General features: G+C 42.5%; 1 protein-coding gene across 1 annotated transcript in view; it reads left to right on the forward strand.

Moving 5' to 3' along the window:
* The first annotated feature begins 1175 nt into the window (after positions 1-1175).
* The window catches only part of NUP58 (nucleoporin 58), a 39976-nt gene continuing 23335 nt past the window's right edge, over positions 1176-17816 (forward strand). Inside the window, exons 1-5 of the mRNA XM_047077947.1 lie at positions 1176-1408; positions 6400-6542; positions 10443-10592; positions 11517-11654; positions 15223-15333. Of these exons, the coding sequence (XP_046933903.1) occupies positions 1302-1408; positions 6400-6542; positions 10443-10592; positions 11517-11654; positions 15223-15333 (649 nt within the window). The 5' untranslated portion in view covers positions 1176-1301. The remainder of the gene's footprint in view (positions 1409-6399; positions 6543-10442; positions 10593-11516; positions 11655-15222; positions 15334-17816) is intronic.

Raw genomic sequence — 17816 nt, forward strand, 5'->3', positions numbered from 1 at the left:
AGCTGTGCCGACCGCTACTGGAATGCTGTTCCTCCCAGGCTAAGAGTTCATTTGGTCACCTACATTTCCCTTTTTCCTTTTTCTAAAAAATTTTTGTAGCACTCTGTTCTGATTTTGTGGATCTCGTTTCTCTAGGTATAAGATAAAATAAAAATAAAGTTACTGGTTTATTTTTGCTTCCCAAATTATCTCCATTCCTTCTAGTTTCGTTTTGGTTTCTGACTTTCGCGTCAGACCTGTTCTCTTGTATCTGACGATCTTTGACCATCCGTTCAATAAAATGCTACTTAGAAACAATCTTTGTAGGAGCGTTTGACATTTGACGAGCCTCATGCAGAACGAAGAGGTAAGCATTTTGTTGGGGATCCCCCATACCACTACTTGAAGGTACCATGCGTTTGAACGGGCACAAGGAATTCTGGGAACAGTTGTCTTGTTGGTAGCAGCAGCAGAAACTGAGTAGAAAGCCCGTTAGGCACCACACACAGGATCGAAAGGATCCATACCATCTGCTCCTCTGCACTAGCTCTCTGCACAAACTCCTACCCAGCAGGACACGCCGCCAACACTTGGACTTGACCACAGCCTTTGATCGCCAGGGAGCTTGCGCAGCACCAACAGGGTCAGCCACATCGCCCCCACCCCCACCCCCCCGCAGCGGACTCTCTCTGAAACGCCGCGGAGCGGATGAATTATCATCGATCGATTACCGAAACGTCAGGGAGTAGACACGCTCCCGGTACTTCCCCGGGAAGGGGCGGTAGCCAACCAAAAACTGAGGTCGCCTCCTTTACTATAAAGGCGTCTGGAATGCTCCATAGGGTCTTCCTCACTCTGGGACTCCGCGCATCCCTTTTACCAGTAGGGAAGGACATAAGCAATAATTGAGATTCAACAACCATAAGGTACAGATTACGTCAACACGTATCCCAATACAGAACTAAAAAGAAACGGTCCGCCTTGCCTTTAACGCCGGACGCCACCTGCGGAAGAGAGCCGGCGGCACGCCCACCCCACCCCCTCCCAGGGTGCCTTGCGCTGCGTGCCGACCCACCCACCCCGTCCCAGGGCGCCTTGCGCGGCGGCCTCGCTCCCGGTGCGCTACGTGCGCGCGGCGGGCGCCGGAACGTGCTCTCGCGTGGTGGCCCCACCCACCTCGGCCTTCTCAGCCGCTGAGACTTGAAGTTCCCGCCAGGTCGCGGCTGGGTGAGAGCGATGCTGCGCGGCCCGCCTTGACTCTGAGGAGAGAGGAGCGTCCCCGGCCCCTTGCAGCTTGCTGACGCCTCCGAGCCCCGGCAGCCATGTCCACGGGGTTTTCCTTCGGGACCAGCACGCTGGGCTCCACCACCGTAGCCGCCGGCGGGACCGGCGCAGGCGGCGGTTTCTCCTTCGGGACTGGGGCGTCTAGGTAACCGCACCTCCTCGCTTTCCCCGGCCCGGGTCCTCCCCTCGAGCCTCCGGTGGATGGGCCCGTCCCTCCCTCTTCCCCCCGCCCCCCGGGTTTCCTTCCCGGTGGGCCTGGTAGAAAAATACTTGCCCAGGGCCAGCTTCGAAGCCCTGCCTTATTTCAGCGCCCTGCCGCCCCCCCCCCAACTCCGGCGGCCTGGTCGGCAGGAGGGCGGATGGTCTCGGGGCTGTGAGGTCCCCCAGAATTTACGATGGTTCATACTCACACATTGTTCCCACGGAGGGGGTCTGGCTGCGTGGAAGGGCCTGGCATGTCACGCCGAGCCCCAGCGGTGCGGCAGCCCGAGGCACGGAACGAATGGTGAACGAATGAACGGCACTGGGGCTTACTCTGGGGTTTTAGAAAAAGACAGTGTCATAGAAGATTTTAAGGAGCACAAGTCAGAGTTTCTCCCCGAGAATTCAGATTTCATTGCAGGAGACACGGTGTGGGACTTTCCAGGGCTTAATGATGTTGTGGGCTTTTAAACGAGCTCAGGTCTTTGTACCTCTCAGGTCTTTGTACCTCATGGGACCCTCTCCTTTGTTGTTTCTTGTTTTAAACACTTGTTACAGCATTTATTGGTGATGATTTTGAACATGATGTGCAGATGAGTGTACATGAGCGAGTGTTGTGTTGTAATGACTTACACTGAAAAATGTAGCATATTTCTCGTTTTTGTGCAGCCTGCTGAACCACCAGCTCAAATGGCGAAGTAAAGCTACCAGAGGTCCAGAGACCATTAAAATCGTTAAAGATCATTGTCATGATGAGACATGGAATCTTTAGAATTCAGTCTTTTTAAGGTAAAAGTGGAGGAGTTCCTTAAATCCAGAAGAGCGCGTAGAACACGTTACACGGCATCTTGTGAAGTTTGAGGAATGTGGTTGTAGGTTAAAAGGGCAAAAAAAGAATCTTCCTTGTGTTAAAAAAAAAGGGGGGGTTGGGCAGACTACATAGTCAAATATAAAATCTGGGAGTCTTTCTCCTTTAATACCTCCTTTTCTTTCACTCTGCACACGTAATCAGCAAGTCCTGCTAATTTAAAATTTTTCTAAAATATCTATCTATTTATTTTGAGAGACAGAGAGAGACCGAGCACGAGCTGGGGAGGGGCAGAGAGAGAGGGAGACACAGAATCCCAAGCAGGCTCCAGGCTCTCTCTGGGCTGTGAGCACAGAGCCCAACGGGGGGCTTGAACCCCACGGACCGTGAGATCATGACCTGAGCCGAAGTCGGAGGCTTAACCCACTGAGCCACCCAGGTGCCCCTCCATTTTGTTTTTTTTTAAATGCTGGTTGTGATCTGCTAAATTGATGTTCTACTTCTGATGGGTCCTAATCTTAGGTTGAAAAACACTGCTGTAGCAACTTGGGCATTTTCTTAGTTCCTCAGGTGGGCTTGGCCCAACCCCTTCCCCTTGGGTCAGTTCCCGCTGATTGGAATCCCCCCGCCACCTCCTTGAGTGCCAGGCTAGTGTCTACTGTTGGGACTCCGATGCTTACCTATCCAGAGAGGTCTTTGCAGCTCTGCCAGTGTAGACGAGGTTTCCATCCTCATAGCACCCTGTAACATAGCACTTACCACGGTTGTAGTCAATTCATTATATATATATATTTTTTTATTAAATTTTTTTTAAATGTTTATTTATTTTTGAGACAGAGCATGAACGGGGGAGGGTCAGAGAGAGGGAGACACAGAATCTGAAACAGGCTCCAGGCTCCGAGCTGTCAGCACAGAGCCCGACGTGGGGCTCGAACTCATGGACCACGAGATCATGACCTGAGCCGAAGTCGGACGCTCAACCGACTGAGCCACCCAGGCGCCCCAATTCATTATATTTTTTGTTGACTTGTTTATATTCTGATCCCAGCAACGGAACGAAAGCTCCATGAGGGCAAAGACCGTTTCATGTCGTTTTTTTGGGTAGACATAGTGAAGCTCAGTGCGTATTTTTTGAGTGAATGAGTGATTGATTCATTCTCTCCACTGAATGGAAACTTCCTGAAGTCAGGATCTGAGTCTTACCACTCTGTCGTCAGTCCCTGTGACAGTTCCTGGCACATGACAAGGGCTTTCATAGATCCTTGTTGAATGACTGAGTAAAGGAATTCTGAGTCATGAGCTGGAAACATGTACACAATCTTCAGAAGGGCTTAGATAAATGAATGAAAGGAGAGACCATCTGACGTCTGTCTCGTGGAGTACTGGTTTGAAGGCCTAACTACCCCGAGAGCCATCTAGCGATTTGGTCTCATTAGGTAAATCGTTTCAGCAACGTTACTGTCCAACAGTTCCCACGTCTGGAAAAGGGGTATCATCTATTTACCTCACAGAGTTGTTGAATCGGATAAAGCATGGAAAGTATTTAGCATCACACCTGGCACTTGGTAGGTGCTCAGTAAGTGTTACCTCCTGAGTCCACATCAGGGCATGCTGGAGAAGTTAAAAGAATATTCCTGATCTTCTGGAGTCAACTTGGCTTTTCTGTAGCACGTCTTAAAGAGTCACTAGCAGATAATACCAGGTTGAGGCAAAAATTGGTCATGTCTGGGGTGGCTTTTGGTTTTCATTAAGTAAATTTCTCTGCCACAGAGAAATTTCTCTTGCTTTTCTGAGTAAGAAGATACCACTTTGATATATTTCTTTGGTAATGTTTTCAAATTTAGGTATGAAACACTTCATTGTGCTTCAGTTATCAAGACATTTTAAATATTTTAATTGTCTTTTTAGACATACCTTGGCTGTACTTCTTTTGTGTCTTTATGGAATGGCAGTAAAACCAAATGGGATCACTGATTTATTTGGGAGACAGCGGAGCATAGTAACCATTTTTTTAATTTGATGTTTGCAAAATTTGCCAATTGTGTTTAAGTATCTTTTGTTTTTTTTTTTTTTTAACGTTTATTTTTGAAAGAGAGCAGGTGCATGCACTGGGGTGAGGAGTGGCAGGGAGGGAGAATCCCAAGCAGGCTCCGTGCTATCCGGAAACCTGACACCTGGCTCGAACTCCCAACTCACAACATCATGACCTGAGCCGAAATTAAGAGTCGGATGCTTAACCGACTGAGCTACCCAGGTGCCCCCCCTAGAATGCCATTTTAATGCAGTTGATTAAGTGTTTAGGATTTGTGCTTTGTTGGTGAAACTTTGCAACCCTGTTCTGCCAGCCCTCTGTACTTCACACCTGGGACACACATACACCTGTGCTCATAGAAATCATTTTAAAATCAGTGATAAACTAAGACAGAGGGTGTAGTCTTTTTTTTTTTTTTCTTCCCTACTCAGTGTTGATGACTGATTTCAAGTTCTACCTTCTTAGTAAGCTCCTCTCTATTCCCCTTACAGTGATTAGCATAATACCTTGTACATAATGTGTTTAATTGAATTTATAAGTGTTCCTTATGATGACAGTAGTAACATTTAATCTCTTAATCTTTCAAAAAATCTGTTAAGTGGGCACTGTTACTCCCATTTTGCAGATGAGGAAATAGAGAATCATAAACACTAAGTAATGTCACACAGGTACCAGGACACTGGGGTGCTGGTACTGGAACCCAGCCATAACCCCACTGCCTTCTTAAATTGAAACATCCCAGACTTTTAAACTTTTTAAAACTGACCTTGGCTTCTCTTATGGTGATTATGTCTGTATGGAAGGTGAGGGAGAAGTAATAAAGGTACGTATACAGGATGCATGGGATCTCCCATTATGTTACATCTTGATATATTCTCTCCTAACTCTCCTACACAATTTTTGAAGTGGCAAATTGTCAGGATTTCTTGTTTATTTTCATAATTTGCTCTCCCACCCATAGATAGCAAATTTGAGCCCCCGAGTTTTGATAAGAACAGTTGAAAGTTGTGAACTCTGTTCATATCACTTGTTATTATCAGCAGTTCTTTTTAAGCTTTCAAAAACTCTGGATCGAGGGTAATTTTGCTTTGCATTTTACTTTTGCCAGGTTACCTTGAGTCCTTCTCATCTTCTCACCCCTGCCCCCAGTTCTTACTGCTGTTTTGGTGGCAAGATACCTGTGTCCTCTTCCCCCCCCCCCCCCAACTCCACGAATGTGGTAATATAGCAATAGAGAGGTAGTGACGACCACTTAGAATAACTTTTCTATTTCTGGGTATGTTATTTTTCTTTATGTTATTATTAGTTGGGGAAGAACAAATGCTTTTGGAAATGTGGACTGTACATGAGTCATTCCAGAAGAAAATGATCCACATTCATAGCATTTCCCTATGGCCATTTAAAAGTATGCTAGCTTTTTTTTTTTTTTTTTTTTTTTTTTGAGAGGGAGAGAAACAGAGCGCATGAGCAAGGGCGGGGCAGAGAGAGAGGGAGACAGAACTCCGAGCAGGCTCCAGACTCTGAGCTGACAGCCCAGAGCCTGACGCGGGCTCAAACTCATAGACTGCGAGATCATGATCTGAGCCAAAGTTGGATGCTTAACTGACTGAGCCACCCAGCCCCCCCCATTGTGTTTTTTTTTTTTAAATTTTTTTTTTTTCAACGTTTATTTATTTTTGGGACAGAGAGAGACAGAGCATGAACGGGGGAGGGGCAGAGAGAGAGGGAGACACAGAATCGGAAACAGGCTCCAGGCTCCGAGCCATCAGCACAGAGCCCGACGCGGGGCTCGAACTCACGGACCGCGAGATCGTGACCTGGCTGAAGTCGGACACTTAACCGACTGCGCCACCCAGGCGCCCCCCATTGTGTTTTTTAAGGCTACTTTTATATGTGACTTATTTTTAAAGAGAACAGGAAAATATTTGAGTTTGGTTGGTTAAAAATGTTAGTTCCTTTTGTATTCTCTGGAGGCATATTGAATATGTTAAATGAGACATTTAACATATTAACCTTGAACTTTTATTTTTCTTAAAGAAATCCTGGCTCTAATAGACTCTATTTTGTTTTTTGTTTTTTTTTTTTTTGTAACAAGCAACCCTTCGGTGGGGCTCAATTTTGGAACTCTTGGAAGCACTGCAACTCCTGCAACTACATCCGCTTCCTCAGGTGGTTTTGGAACTGGCCTCTTTGGATCGAAATCTACCACTGGGTTCACTCTGGGAGGAACAAATACAGGTAAGGAGGATTGTCACATTTGCAGGGAGTAGGTGTGGGCTATTCTTCAAGTTCTGTTCTCCCTTCTCTTTAGTTCTGTTCTCTATCCCTTCTCTTTACAAGGATTGTCATTGGTGACAGACCGAGAAAATGGTAAATACTAAGATGAAAAAATATATTGGGATGTGGAATTAAGGACCAGTGATAGGCCCATGTTGGTTATGATCTATTTAAAAGAATTTTTTTTTAATGTTTATTTCTGAGAGAGAGAGAGAGAGAGAGACAGACAGAGCATGAGTGCAGGAGGGGCAGAGAGAGGGAGACACAGAATCTGAAGTAGTCTTCAGGCCTTGAGCTGTCAGCCCAGAGCCCGATGTGGGGCTCAAACTCATGAACTGCGAGATCATGACCTGAGCCGAAGTTGTATGCTTAACTGACTGAGCCACCCAGGCGCCCCAGTTATAATCTATTTTTGTGTAAAGAAGGGAAACACACACATTTAAAGAATTAAATAAGATCTCTCATAAGAAAAAAAATTTTTTGTAACCTGACACAAAGATGGTATGCCTCCTTAAATACGATGAATAAAGTAACAATTTTTATATTAAATTATGTAATGCAGCGTTTTACCTTAGTCAAGATGAGTTTACCAATTTGGACTTAATTGAGCATATGTGGGACAGTTAGCATCTATTTTACTGTAAAATTATAATTTGCCTTCCTAAGAGATGTTTTAAGATTTTGTATTATTAAAACAACTGTCTCACTGGGAAAAGGTAGACATTTCAATAATAAAAAGTTGTTTTTTTTTTTAATACTTATGGGTATTTTATTATTAAGTTAAAAATATGATTCACCGGTACTACCATTTAAACAGTTTATTTCCTTATTGACTTTTTATTCTGTACCCTCAGGGCCTCTTGGTCTCTGTTACCACCTTTTGCATTGACCTTCCAGCTTTGATTGCAACATTTCACAGCCACACATAGAAAATGTAAGAACTGCAGGAGTAGATGTGACACCAACCAGGGAGCTTCTTGAAATAGTTCTGCATGCCAGTGTTTTGCTTAGAGTAGCTTTTTTTTCTCCTTCCTAATTTTGTTATAAGCAGTAGTTGTTTGCATTTTATAAATTTTGTTTCCTAATTAATCAAAATTATATACAGCTTGCAATATGAAAACCAGTGCTATAGGAAGAACGCTTGTGTTAGCGGTTATGGTGGAAGATACTGGTCGTCTGAGTAGTGTTATCACACCCTGAAGATGATTCCAAGTCTGCCCTTGTGATAAACCCCCAAAATGCCATCTTCCACTGGTGAATTAAATTTTATTTCTCTTTTTGTCCCCAGGAATAGCAACAACTATAACTACAGGATTAACTGTGTGTAAGAATTTTTGAGGAAAGATTCCCAGATCTATAGTTTTCTACTCTTCTCGTAATATCTCACAGAGCTGGGGTATAGAAGGAAGCATGTAAGGAACCTAACAGAGATCACAGACACTCATCACAGAACCTTTTAGTACTGGCGTGTTTTAAAAAGTCAGTGACTTTTTAATTCAGAAAAAAAAGCCTTAAATACAGAAGTGGTTTTTCTGTGGAAATTTCACATTACAGTTTGCAGTTATTTGAGTCTTGTAGTGAAAAAAGCACCACACTACATAGCTCAGAAGTCTTGGAATTAAACCCTGCTTATACCTCCAAGTCGTCGTGAGGTCTTAGGTAGTCATGTAATATCTGGCAGCTTTTAGTTATCTATAAAGTGAAAGTATTAGACTAAAAAGTTTTTGACTTCCTTCTGGCTCGAAAATACCCTCGTTCTCTGCAGTGAGATGCCAAATGGAATGTGAGTAACTAGAATGGCGATTAATAATGTCAAAGGAAAGGAATGAATGAGAGGACGGTGAGGAGCCTCAATTAAAATTAAATTTATTAATTAAAGTTAAACCAAAAGTTGAAATAAATTCAAGATTGGTGGACTTTTTTCATTTGGATGCTACTCACCTGGTATCGGGAGAAAGCATAGCATATCTGTTTACTACCAGCGGTTTGGACAGGACTGGCTTCAAGGACAAGCGGTTGGATTCTTTCATTTTCTGAGATTGTCGAACCCGTGCAGGATTTCAAAGCACTGTACTCTGGCAGGAACTTCTGGTTGTGGTAAGGACAATCCAGAAGCTTAGTTTCTGGCTTCTTCGTGCTCTCGGGAGAAGCCAAAATGCAGGTTGTTATACATGTCTTCATTTAGTAGTTTTGAGCAGCTGCTGCTTCCTAACCGTGTGGCCTTAGGTGTGCATGATGGTTTGAACATTCAGTATTAGCTGTTCGTGTGGCGATGGTACTGGTGGTGAGGGCGGTGCGGATGACGTCAAGAACTACAGAGTGCGTGAGCAGGGCATTCGGTGTGTTCCGAGGTGAAGGTGACAGGCAGGTGTAGTAATAAGTTCTTGTGTGATCTGATAAAGGCCGTAACAGATGTATGAAAGGCGCCAAGGAAGGAAGAGAAAGAAAAGGGTAGAAGTTTATTTGGGGGGCAGGAGACATTATTCCTGATGCAGGAATGGAAAGTGCAAAGGCCCAGTTATAAAAGGACCGGGGAAGTAGGAAAAATACTCGGTTCTTAGAGTTTTGGATTCAGAGGTGGGAATGGTACGGAGAGGGGATTTGAGGAGCAAGTTGGGACAAGATAGGAAAGGTGGTTGTGTGCCAGCCCTTTAGGCTGTAGCGTAGAGATAGTAGAGAGCTAATGGGAGCCTTCAGTCCGGGAGAATCAGCAGGGTATTATTTTTTGTTGGTATTCTCGCTTGTTTTTAAAGTAACTAACTGATTCAAAGAATAGATGAGAGGTTGGAAGGACTGACAGCACAGAAACAAATCAAGAGGTTGTGATAATAGTTCTTGAGAGGGAGATGGCCTGAGCTAAGGTTTTTGAAGATGCTTGTGATCCAGGGATATTTCTGCAGGAGCATTGACAGGGTTTGTGGCTAGTAGAATGTAGGAGAGAGAAGGGGCATCAGGGAGGGTCGTGGCTTCTGGCACGAGCAGCTGAGAGGACCATGGCAGGGGATTTAGGAGTGCTTTTGTCCAGGGGGATGCAGAGGTGCAGAGGGACATCCAGGCAGAGCTAGCCAGGGGAGACTCCAGGGGGTGTAAATCAAGACCATGTTTCTGTGGTTGAAATTCTGCGGTTGGGAAGTAAGGAAGCAGGCCTGGTACCATAGGCAGCCTCATTTAAGAAGTGAACAGAGGCAGGAGATGGACGGAAGGAGACTGAAAGGAGTAGTGGGAGCTGACAGAAACCCAGAACACTAGGCAGTAGAGAATGCTGGTTTAAAGAGCCTTGGAGGGGAGGGAGACTTTTCTGCTGAGTATAAAGGAAGGGTAAATGCTCTTTTAGGTACATTCAGGGGTAGAGCTGAAAATGGATTTCAACATTACCACAGTGACTGGACTTTTTTGCTGTTCTTAAATCACAGGGCCATCTTTTTTTTTTTTTTTTTTTAATTTTTAAAAAAAAAATTTTTTTTTTCAATGTTTATTTATTTTTGGGACAGAGAGAGACAGAGCATGAACGGGGGAGGGGCAGAGAGAGAGGGAGACACAGAATCGGAAACAGGCTCCAGGCTCCGAGCCATCAGCCCAGAGCCCGACGCGGGGCTCGAACTCACGGACCGCGAGATCGTGACCTGGCTGAAGTCGGACGCTTAACCGACTGCGCCACCCAGGCGCCCCAGGGCCATCTTTTTTAAGTATGCACCCTGATTTGGTCCCACCTTTTGTATGTGACTTTTTCGTGCACATACAAGTGCATGGATCCTTGTTCTATCTGCAAAAGTAGACGGACTCTATCTTTTAGGGATCCTGACTGAAACTGGTATGATACACACTTGTGGTAAAATAGGATCTGTTTGTCTGTTTGCGCAGGAACGCCAGCCACAACATCCGCATCTACGACGGGTTTCAGTTTAGGATTCGCTAAACCTGCTGCGTCTGCCACACCATTTGCTCTGCCCATTACTTCTACCTCAGCTAGTGGTCTTACTCTTTCGTCTGCTCTGACGTCAACTCCTGCAGGTGAGGCACAATGGGAGAAGCCACCTCTTACGGTTGAATTTACTAGTTTTGCCGTTGGTGAACATAGGTATCCACCTTTATCATTGAAGAGAACTTTGGTTTTGGAAAGTTTTTATTTCAACCATGAGGCAGTTTTGACCTAGTAAACTACTGATTTGTGAAGAAGGTCATCACTGGTCCTTAAAGCAGGAGGGACCATCTTGGAGGTCAGTCTCTATTTACAGAGCAAAGCAGGGACAGAGTGAGAGGCAAAATGTAAAATTATTAATATCCACTTTGTTTTCAGGGAGCATTTTGGTGACAGGGAAGGGTGAACAGTTTGCATAAATATTGCCCGGCTTAGGATTCATTCCATTTCGAAGGCAAAGTTGGTGTCCTGGGTGGAAAAACTCCTTATTACTGTCTGGAGTCAGTTACCTGATACCATTGTAGTATTACCCAGAACTCTTATTTCTGTCACTAGGTTTTGCTCTGAAGGTACGATTTCTCTTTATTCTTAGGTATATATATAATTTCATCTTTTTTTTTTTTTAATTTTTTTTTCAACGTTTATTTATTTTTGGGACAGAGAGAGACAGAGCATGAACGGGGGAGGGGCAGAGAGAGAGGGAGACACAGAACCGGAAACAGGCTCCAGGCTCTGAGCCATCAGCCCAGAGCCTGACGCGGGGCTCGAACTCACGGACTGCGAGATCGTGACCTGGCTGAAGTCGGACGCTTAACCGACTGCGCCACCCAGGCGCCCCTATAATTTCATCTTTAATGAGTAGTTTTTCCTAAGTGAATTTTATCATGGACATGAAGGGTTGTTTGTTGTGTTTTTGTTTTTTTGCTTTTTGCATTTCTTGGCAAGGGTTTTTATTTTCTCTGGTGTTCTTAGAAATGATGTTTCCTTATGAAGCCTTACAATTTCATTTTTTACAGCATCTACAGGATTTACTCTGAATAACTTGGGTGGAACAACAGCCACGACTACTACTGCATCAACAAGCCTCTCTCTAGGGGGAGCCTTAGCTGGTTTGGGAGGTTCGCTTTTCCAGAGTTCGAACACAGCAACATCAGGTAATTGATGGTATTTACATTCCAGAAATAGTAACTATTTATTTTTAAATTTACTGTATCTCTATTTCAGCCTTTTGAACAGATCATTTTATCTCTTTAACCTATAGATTTTTTGTTCAGTATGAACGCTGAATTAAAAAATAATGTTTTTCATACATAATTAGACATCTTAGCTGTGTAGAAATAAATTTTTCTGCTCAATATTTTTATTTATTTACTTAGAGCACATGAGCAGGGGAGGGGCAGAGAGGGAGAGAGAATCTCACTCCGTGCTCAGCGCAGAGCCTGACGTGGAGCTTAATCTCATGACTGCAAGAATGACCTAAGCTGGTATCAAGAGTTGGGCACTTAACCGTTTGAGCCACCCAGGGGCCCCTCAATATTGACTGACTAGATAAGGAAGCAAAGAGGGGCCTGTTTAAGGAGGAGTAAACTATTCTAAAATTTTTTTTTAATGTTTATTTATTTTTGAAGGAAAGCAAGACAGAGTGTGAGCAGGGGAGCAGCAGAGAGAGAGGGAGACACAGAATCCGAAGCAGGCTCCAGGCTCTGAGCTGTCACCAGCTCTGACGTGGGGCTTAAACTCACAAACTGTGAGATCATGACCTGAGCTGAAGCTGGTTGCTTAACTGACTGAGCCACCCAGGCGCCTCAGGAGTAAACTATTCTAGAGAAACTTGTCTTTTTAATAAAAGACAGTTGCTTAACTTGAATCATTTAGTATCTAAATTCATTGTAAGACAACTTGACCTTTTAAGCTCTGGTTGTAAGAATGGCTTTCCATTAAAGACATCAGGAAAGGGTATTAGCATGTTTTGAAAGCAAAGTTTTAAAACACAAGTATTAAATTTATTATAGTCAGACAAAATACTAAAGTATCATTCACTTGGCAGAGAATACTTAATGTGTTCTATCTTAGATTGAGTTTTCATTTCATGCTTATTTTGAAATTGGCCTCATGTTAAGGATTCTACCTTAACATGTTTTGAATATTAGGAATGTATAATAGAGGAAACATGATACTGTATATAATGTAACACAGTAATATAATGCAGGACAGCCATTGGGGCTATGTGGAAGTGAGAAAAGCTTTCCTCTGATTTGAAGACATTGTATAATTATCTCACATAGCAATATAGAAATCAAGAATTTCTGTTTGGGGTGCCTGGGTGGCTCGGTGGGTTAAGCATCTGACTTGATACTGGCTTAGGTCTTGATCTCACGGCTGTGGGATTGACCCCCGTCTCTGGCTCTGTGCCGAGCGTGGAGCTTCTTTGGGATTCTTTCTCTCTCTCTCTCTCTCTCTCTCTCTCTCTCTCTCTCTGCCCCTCCCCTGCTTGTATTCTCTCTCTCTCTCTCTCAAAAAAAGAGTTTCTGTTTCCTAACCTAATTTATGAGTTAGGAAAAGTTGATAACGTGTTGGGGCACCTGGGTGGCTCAGTCGGTTAAGCATCCGACTTCAGCTCAGGTCTTGATCTCACGGGTTCGTGGGTTTGAACCCCGCGTCGGGCTCTGTGCTGACAGCTCAGAGCCTGGAGCCTGCCTTGGATTCCGTGTCTCCCACTCTGTCTCTGCCCCTCCCCTGCTTGTGCTCTGTCTCTCCCTGTCTCAAAAGTAAATAAACACTAAAAGAAAAAAAATTTTTTTTAATAAAAAAAAAAAGTTGATAACGTGTTGAAATCACAGAATTTCCAATACATATGTTCATTTATAATGGCTATTTGATTTTCAGAAGTTTTGCTGAACACCTAATATGTGTCTAATAATTGGTATGTGGGAGAGATGGAGTATGACCTGATGTTTTCTATTAGTTATGGTTCTTTTGTGTCCTCTATTCAGATACTAAATTCAATGAAGAAATTCTGGGTCAGTGGAAAAGGGAAAAAGGAGTTTGAGTTCGTCAAGATAACCTGTAGAAATTTGTGGTGTTCAAGTTTGCTTTGATCTTTCAAACACTTATCTTTGTCACTACTGTCTAACCTTTTAGGTACTCAGAATGTCTTCAAATAAACAAATCAGTGGATGACTATAATGTACATTTCCTTGCAGGATAAATATTTAAACATCTTTCCTAAAGGTTCCTGTGAGAGCAAAACACAAAAACAATAGGGGAGGCTGAGGATTGTTTTTGCGTCTGCTGATGAGTTTTTAGGTCTGTTCTAATTTTTCTTAGGCTCTAGACACACATCAGTGCTTAATTTATGGTTATGCTAACCTAAAGATGCCATTGACTTTAAAAAATTAACGTATGTTTAGCATTGTTTTTTTCGCACATTGCCAGTGTTTGAAACCAGCTTTCAGTCATCCTGTGCTCAGATCCGGTACATCCTACTGTTTCTCTAAATAGCATACTGTCCGTATTGTCAGCTTGGGAATGCACGGACTTCGGTGATTTACCAATGCAAGGTCTCTAAAATTTTGCTACTTTATTCACAAGCATACATTAATAATTTAAGATTAACAGTCTAGCCCCTTCAATTCCTTTTGTCAGTCAGGTGGGATTTAAATAAATGAATTTTCTTTTCTTTCTTCTTTAAGGTTTATGAAAAGAACTTGGGAGTATGCAGTTTTGATGATGTTTGAACTGTAAGGCTTCCAACTGTCAGCTCTTTAAATTTCATTAATAGTAAAACTATTTGCTTTATACTAATACTGAAACCTTACAAATCATTACTGTTTTATTTATCTGTCCATCCCCACCTTTACTGAGGTATAATTGAGAAACAAAATTGTAAGATATTTAAAGTGTAGAGCATGATGATTTGATACATACATATACATTGTAAAGGGATTCTATCAAGTTAATTCACACATCCAGTACTAGGTAATTTTAAAAGTATACGATTCCAAAGCCTGATTGGAAGACGTGAAGCATTCATCTGAAAGTGTACAAGCTAAAACTGCTTTTGTAGAGAGGGTTTAAAAAGCAACAAATAAAATGGATTGTTCACATGTATTGAATTAACCTACACTCTCTGATCCTTCTGGTAAAGAAAAATTGATACAGATCCGTAAATACAGAGAACAAAGTGATGGTTGTCAGAGTGGGTGGGGTAGGAGGATGGGCAAAATGGGCGAAGGTGAGTAGGTGGTGCAGGCTTCCAGTTGCGGACTGAACAAATCTCGGGGATGAGCGGTACAGCCCAGGGAATATGGTCAGTGGTATTGTAATAAGGTTGTGTGGTGACACATGGGGTAGCTACTACACTTGTGAACATAGCGTGATGTGTCGACTTGTCAGGTCACCATTGGACACCTGACACTAATGTGACGTTGTGTGTCAGCCAGACCTAAAAAGATTACCTAAAAAGTAAAGAAATCAAAGTTACATCATCCAAACTCCTTATACCATCGAATCCCAGCAAGACTATCAGTCTTTGTCCAAAGCATACTCTAGACTTGTTCTTGTTATTTGCTTAAATCAAGTATGAAGAAAATCCAGGATCCAACTTAAAAGCAATTTGAATGCTTTGGTCATTAAGGTGAAATTATGAAGACTTTCAGTGAAAAATGAGGCAGTGGATGTTTATCCCTCTGGGCTTATAAATAATATTTGGTTTATTTGTAGGACTTGGGCAGAATGCTTTAGGCTTGACTTTGGGAACCACGGCAGCTACTTCAACTGCTGGCAGTGAAGGCCTTGGTGGTATAGATTTTAGTAGCTCATCAGATAAAAAGAGTAAGTAACGTTACTATAATTTTATGTTCTTATAGTAAGTTAAACTCCTGTGTCTGGAAGATGTTAGTTACATATTAAGTAGTAAAGTTTTGACTTTTAAATTTGATTGTATTTCCCAAATGACGCATGTGGTGTGTGTTTAAGATTTTCTTTTTGTAGAAAACTGAGATTTGTATGTGCATATGCCTTACGTAGCTATCTTCACATGTGTATTAATATATATTCTTAAGTTGGGATCATGAGCACATACCATAGTTGACACTTGAACAACACGCTTTGAACTGTGCAAGTCCACCTCTGGATTTTTCCAATAAGTAACAGCACCGGAAGTGTGTTTTCTCTTCCTTATAGTTTTCTTAATAGTGTTTTCTTTTCACTAGCTTATCTGATTGTAAGAATACAGTGTATAATATACATGACATACGTAGTGTGTGTTCATTGATTGTTTATGTTATTGGTAAAGCTTTGGGTCAGAAGTAGGTTATTAGTAGTTAAGTTTTGGGGAGTCAAAAGTTATATGTGGATTTTCACCTGCCTGTGAGGTTGGCACCCCTTAACCCCTGTGTTGTTCAAAGGTCAACTGTATTCCTTTATTTATAACCTGTTCTTTCTCATGTGTTCTATCAGAAGTATTTGCCAACTCAGTAATTCTTTAGAAATATTTTAATGTAGCTTAATATCAGTTTTATGAATGGATGTATCATTAGCCATCATTCTATTATTAATATTTGTTTTTAGGTCTTCTGGGAAGTATCACTGTATCGGGCATCTTTATAGGGAAAGGCATCTTAGTATTGTACTTTAAAGATGTACACTCGGGCTGAAATTGCCTGGGTTCAGATCTCAACTGTTTACAAGCTCTGTGACCTTACTCAAGTTGTTTATGCCTCTGGGCTTTAGTTTCTTTATCTGTAAAGTGGGCCCAACATAACAGTACCTACTTCATGGTGTTGGTCTGAGGATTACTATTCATAAAACTTCAGCAGAGCCAGGCAAACAGTAAATGCTGTCTAGGTGTTTGCTTTTAGTATAACTTTTCATTCATATTTTCAGTTAATTTTTTAGGACAGATAACCTAGAAACTGAATCATTGGTTTGGAGAGAGAAACAATTTTGGACACTTTTAGTGTATATTGTGAAATTACTTTCCAGAAAGGTTTTACCAATTTATTTCCCACCAGCCAGTATGAAAATGCCCTTCTCGCTATGCTCCTGCCATGCTGGGTATTCTTTTTAAAAATTGTCAATCCAGATTCATTTTCAGAAGTTTTTTAGTGTTGCTGGTTCCATGTGTGTGATTGTTTGTTTTGTTTTGCAATGTCTCTTCTGCCTCTGATGAAAACATGTTCACTAGGGCATATGCATGCACATTGCATTAAAACCCCATGAAGAATTAAAAATGAGGCAGTAGATGAAGGTGTAAAATGTGCTGTGTCCATATGTGAGAATTTTTTGTTTTGGACATGGTTTTTATTGTGAAGAGATACTACGCTAGGGTGAAGTATTATCCTAAAAGTTGGCAAAATCCTTTTTTTTTTTTTTTTTTAAGTTTATTTTTATTTTGAGAGTGAGAGAGCATGCATGTGCACGAGCTGAGGCAGGGCAGAGGGAGAGGATCCCAAGCAGGCTTGCGCTTGATCTCACAAACCGTGAAATCATGACCTGAGCCGAAATCAAGAGCTGAATGCTTAACCAATTGAGCCACCCAGGCACCCCTGGCAAAATCCTTTTAAACTCAGAATATTTAGGATTGTTTTTCTTTGAATGAAAATTGACTAATTTTTTTTTTTTTGTTTTAATGTTTTATTTATTTTTAAGACAGAGACAGAGCATGAGTGGGGATGGGGCAGAGAGAGGGAGGGTGACACAGAATCCGAAGCAGGCTCAGGCTCCGAGCTGTCAGCACAGAGCCCGACGGGGGGCTCGAACTCACAAACCGTGAGATCATGACCTGAGCCAAAGTTGGACACTCAACTGACTGAGCCCCCCGGGTGCCCCAAAAGTTGACTAATTTCTAAACATAGGGGTGTATCTCTCGTTTTTAGTTTTCTGTGTAGCGACTCCATACTTAGAAAAAACCTTAGATATTTTAGTAGCTTATTTTTTTACTCAGCTAGAGCAGCTTGGTACCCTCCAACTATTTTCATTCATGAAACTGCTTCTCTCTTTATTGTAATTGCTTTTAGGCTCCATGTGAAAGGGCTGAGTGAGGCAAAGGAGGAAGAGAAATGTAAGGAGTTAATCTCCCCTCTCTCCTGGGCCCTCCCTCCATTGTCTTCAGCTCACAACCTTGGTGAGAGTTGAACCAAAAGAATATGTGGAATAAGCGCACGTGACTTCATGTGCCACCTCTGGTTCCCTGTCATTTGCTACTACGTGTCAAGGGGTTCTTTTTTAACCTGAGGCTTTCTGTCTTTCTAGTGGCTATATCAGTTAGCCTGGACCTGCGTTACTGGATTTAATCAGATCAAGAGTGGTAGGAA

The sequence above is a fragment of the Lynx rufus genome, unplaced genomic scaffold (genome assembly GCF_022079265.1).
Source record: "Lynx rufus isolate CCGP_SWC_20201006 ecotype Redwood Valley unplaced genomic scaffold, mLynRuf1.p SCAF_1, whole genome shotgun sequence".
Lineage (NCBI taxonomy): Eukaryota > Metazoa > Chordata > Mammalia > Carnivora > Felidae > Lynx > Lynx rufus.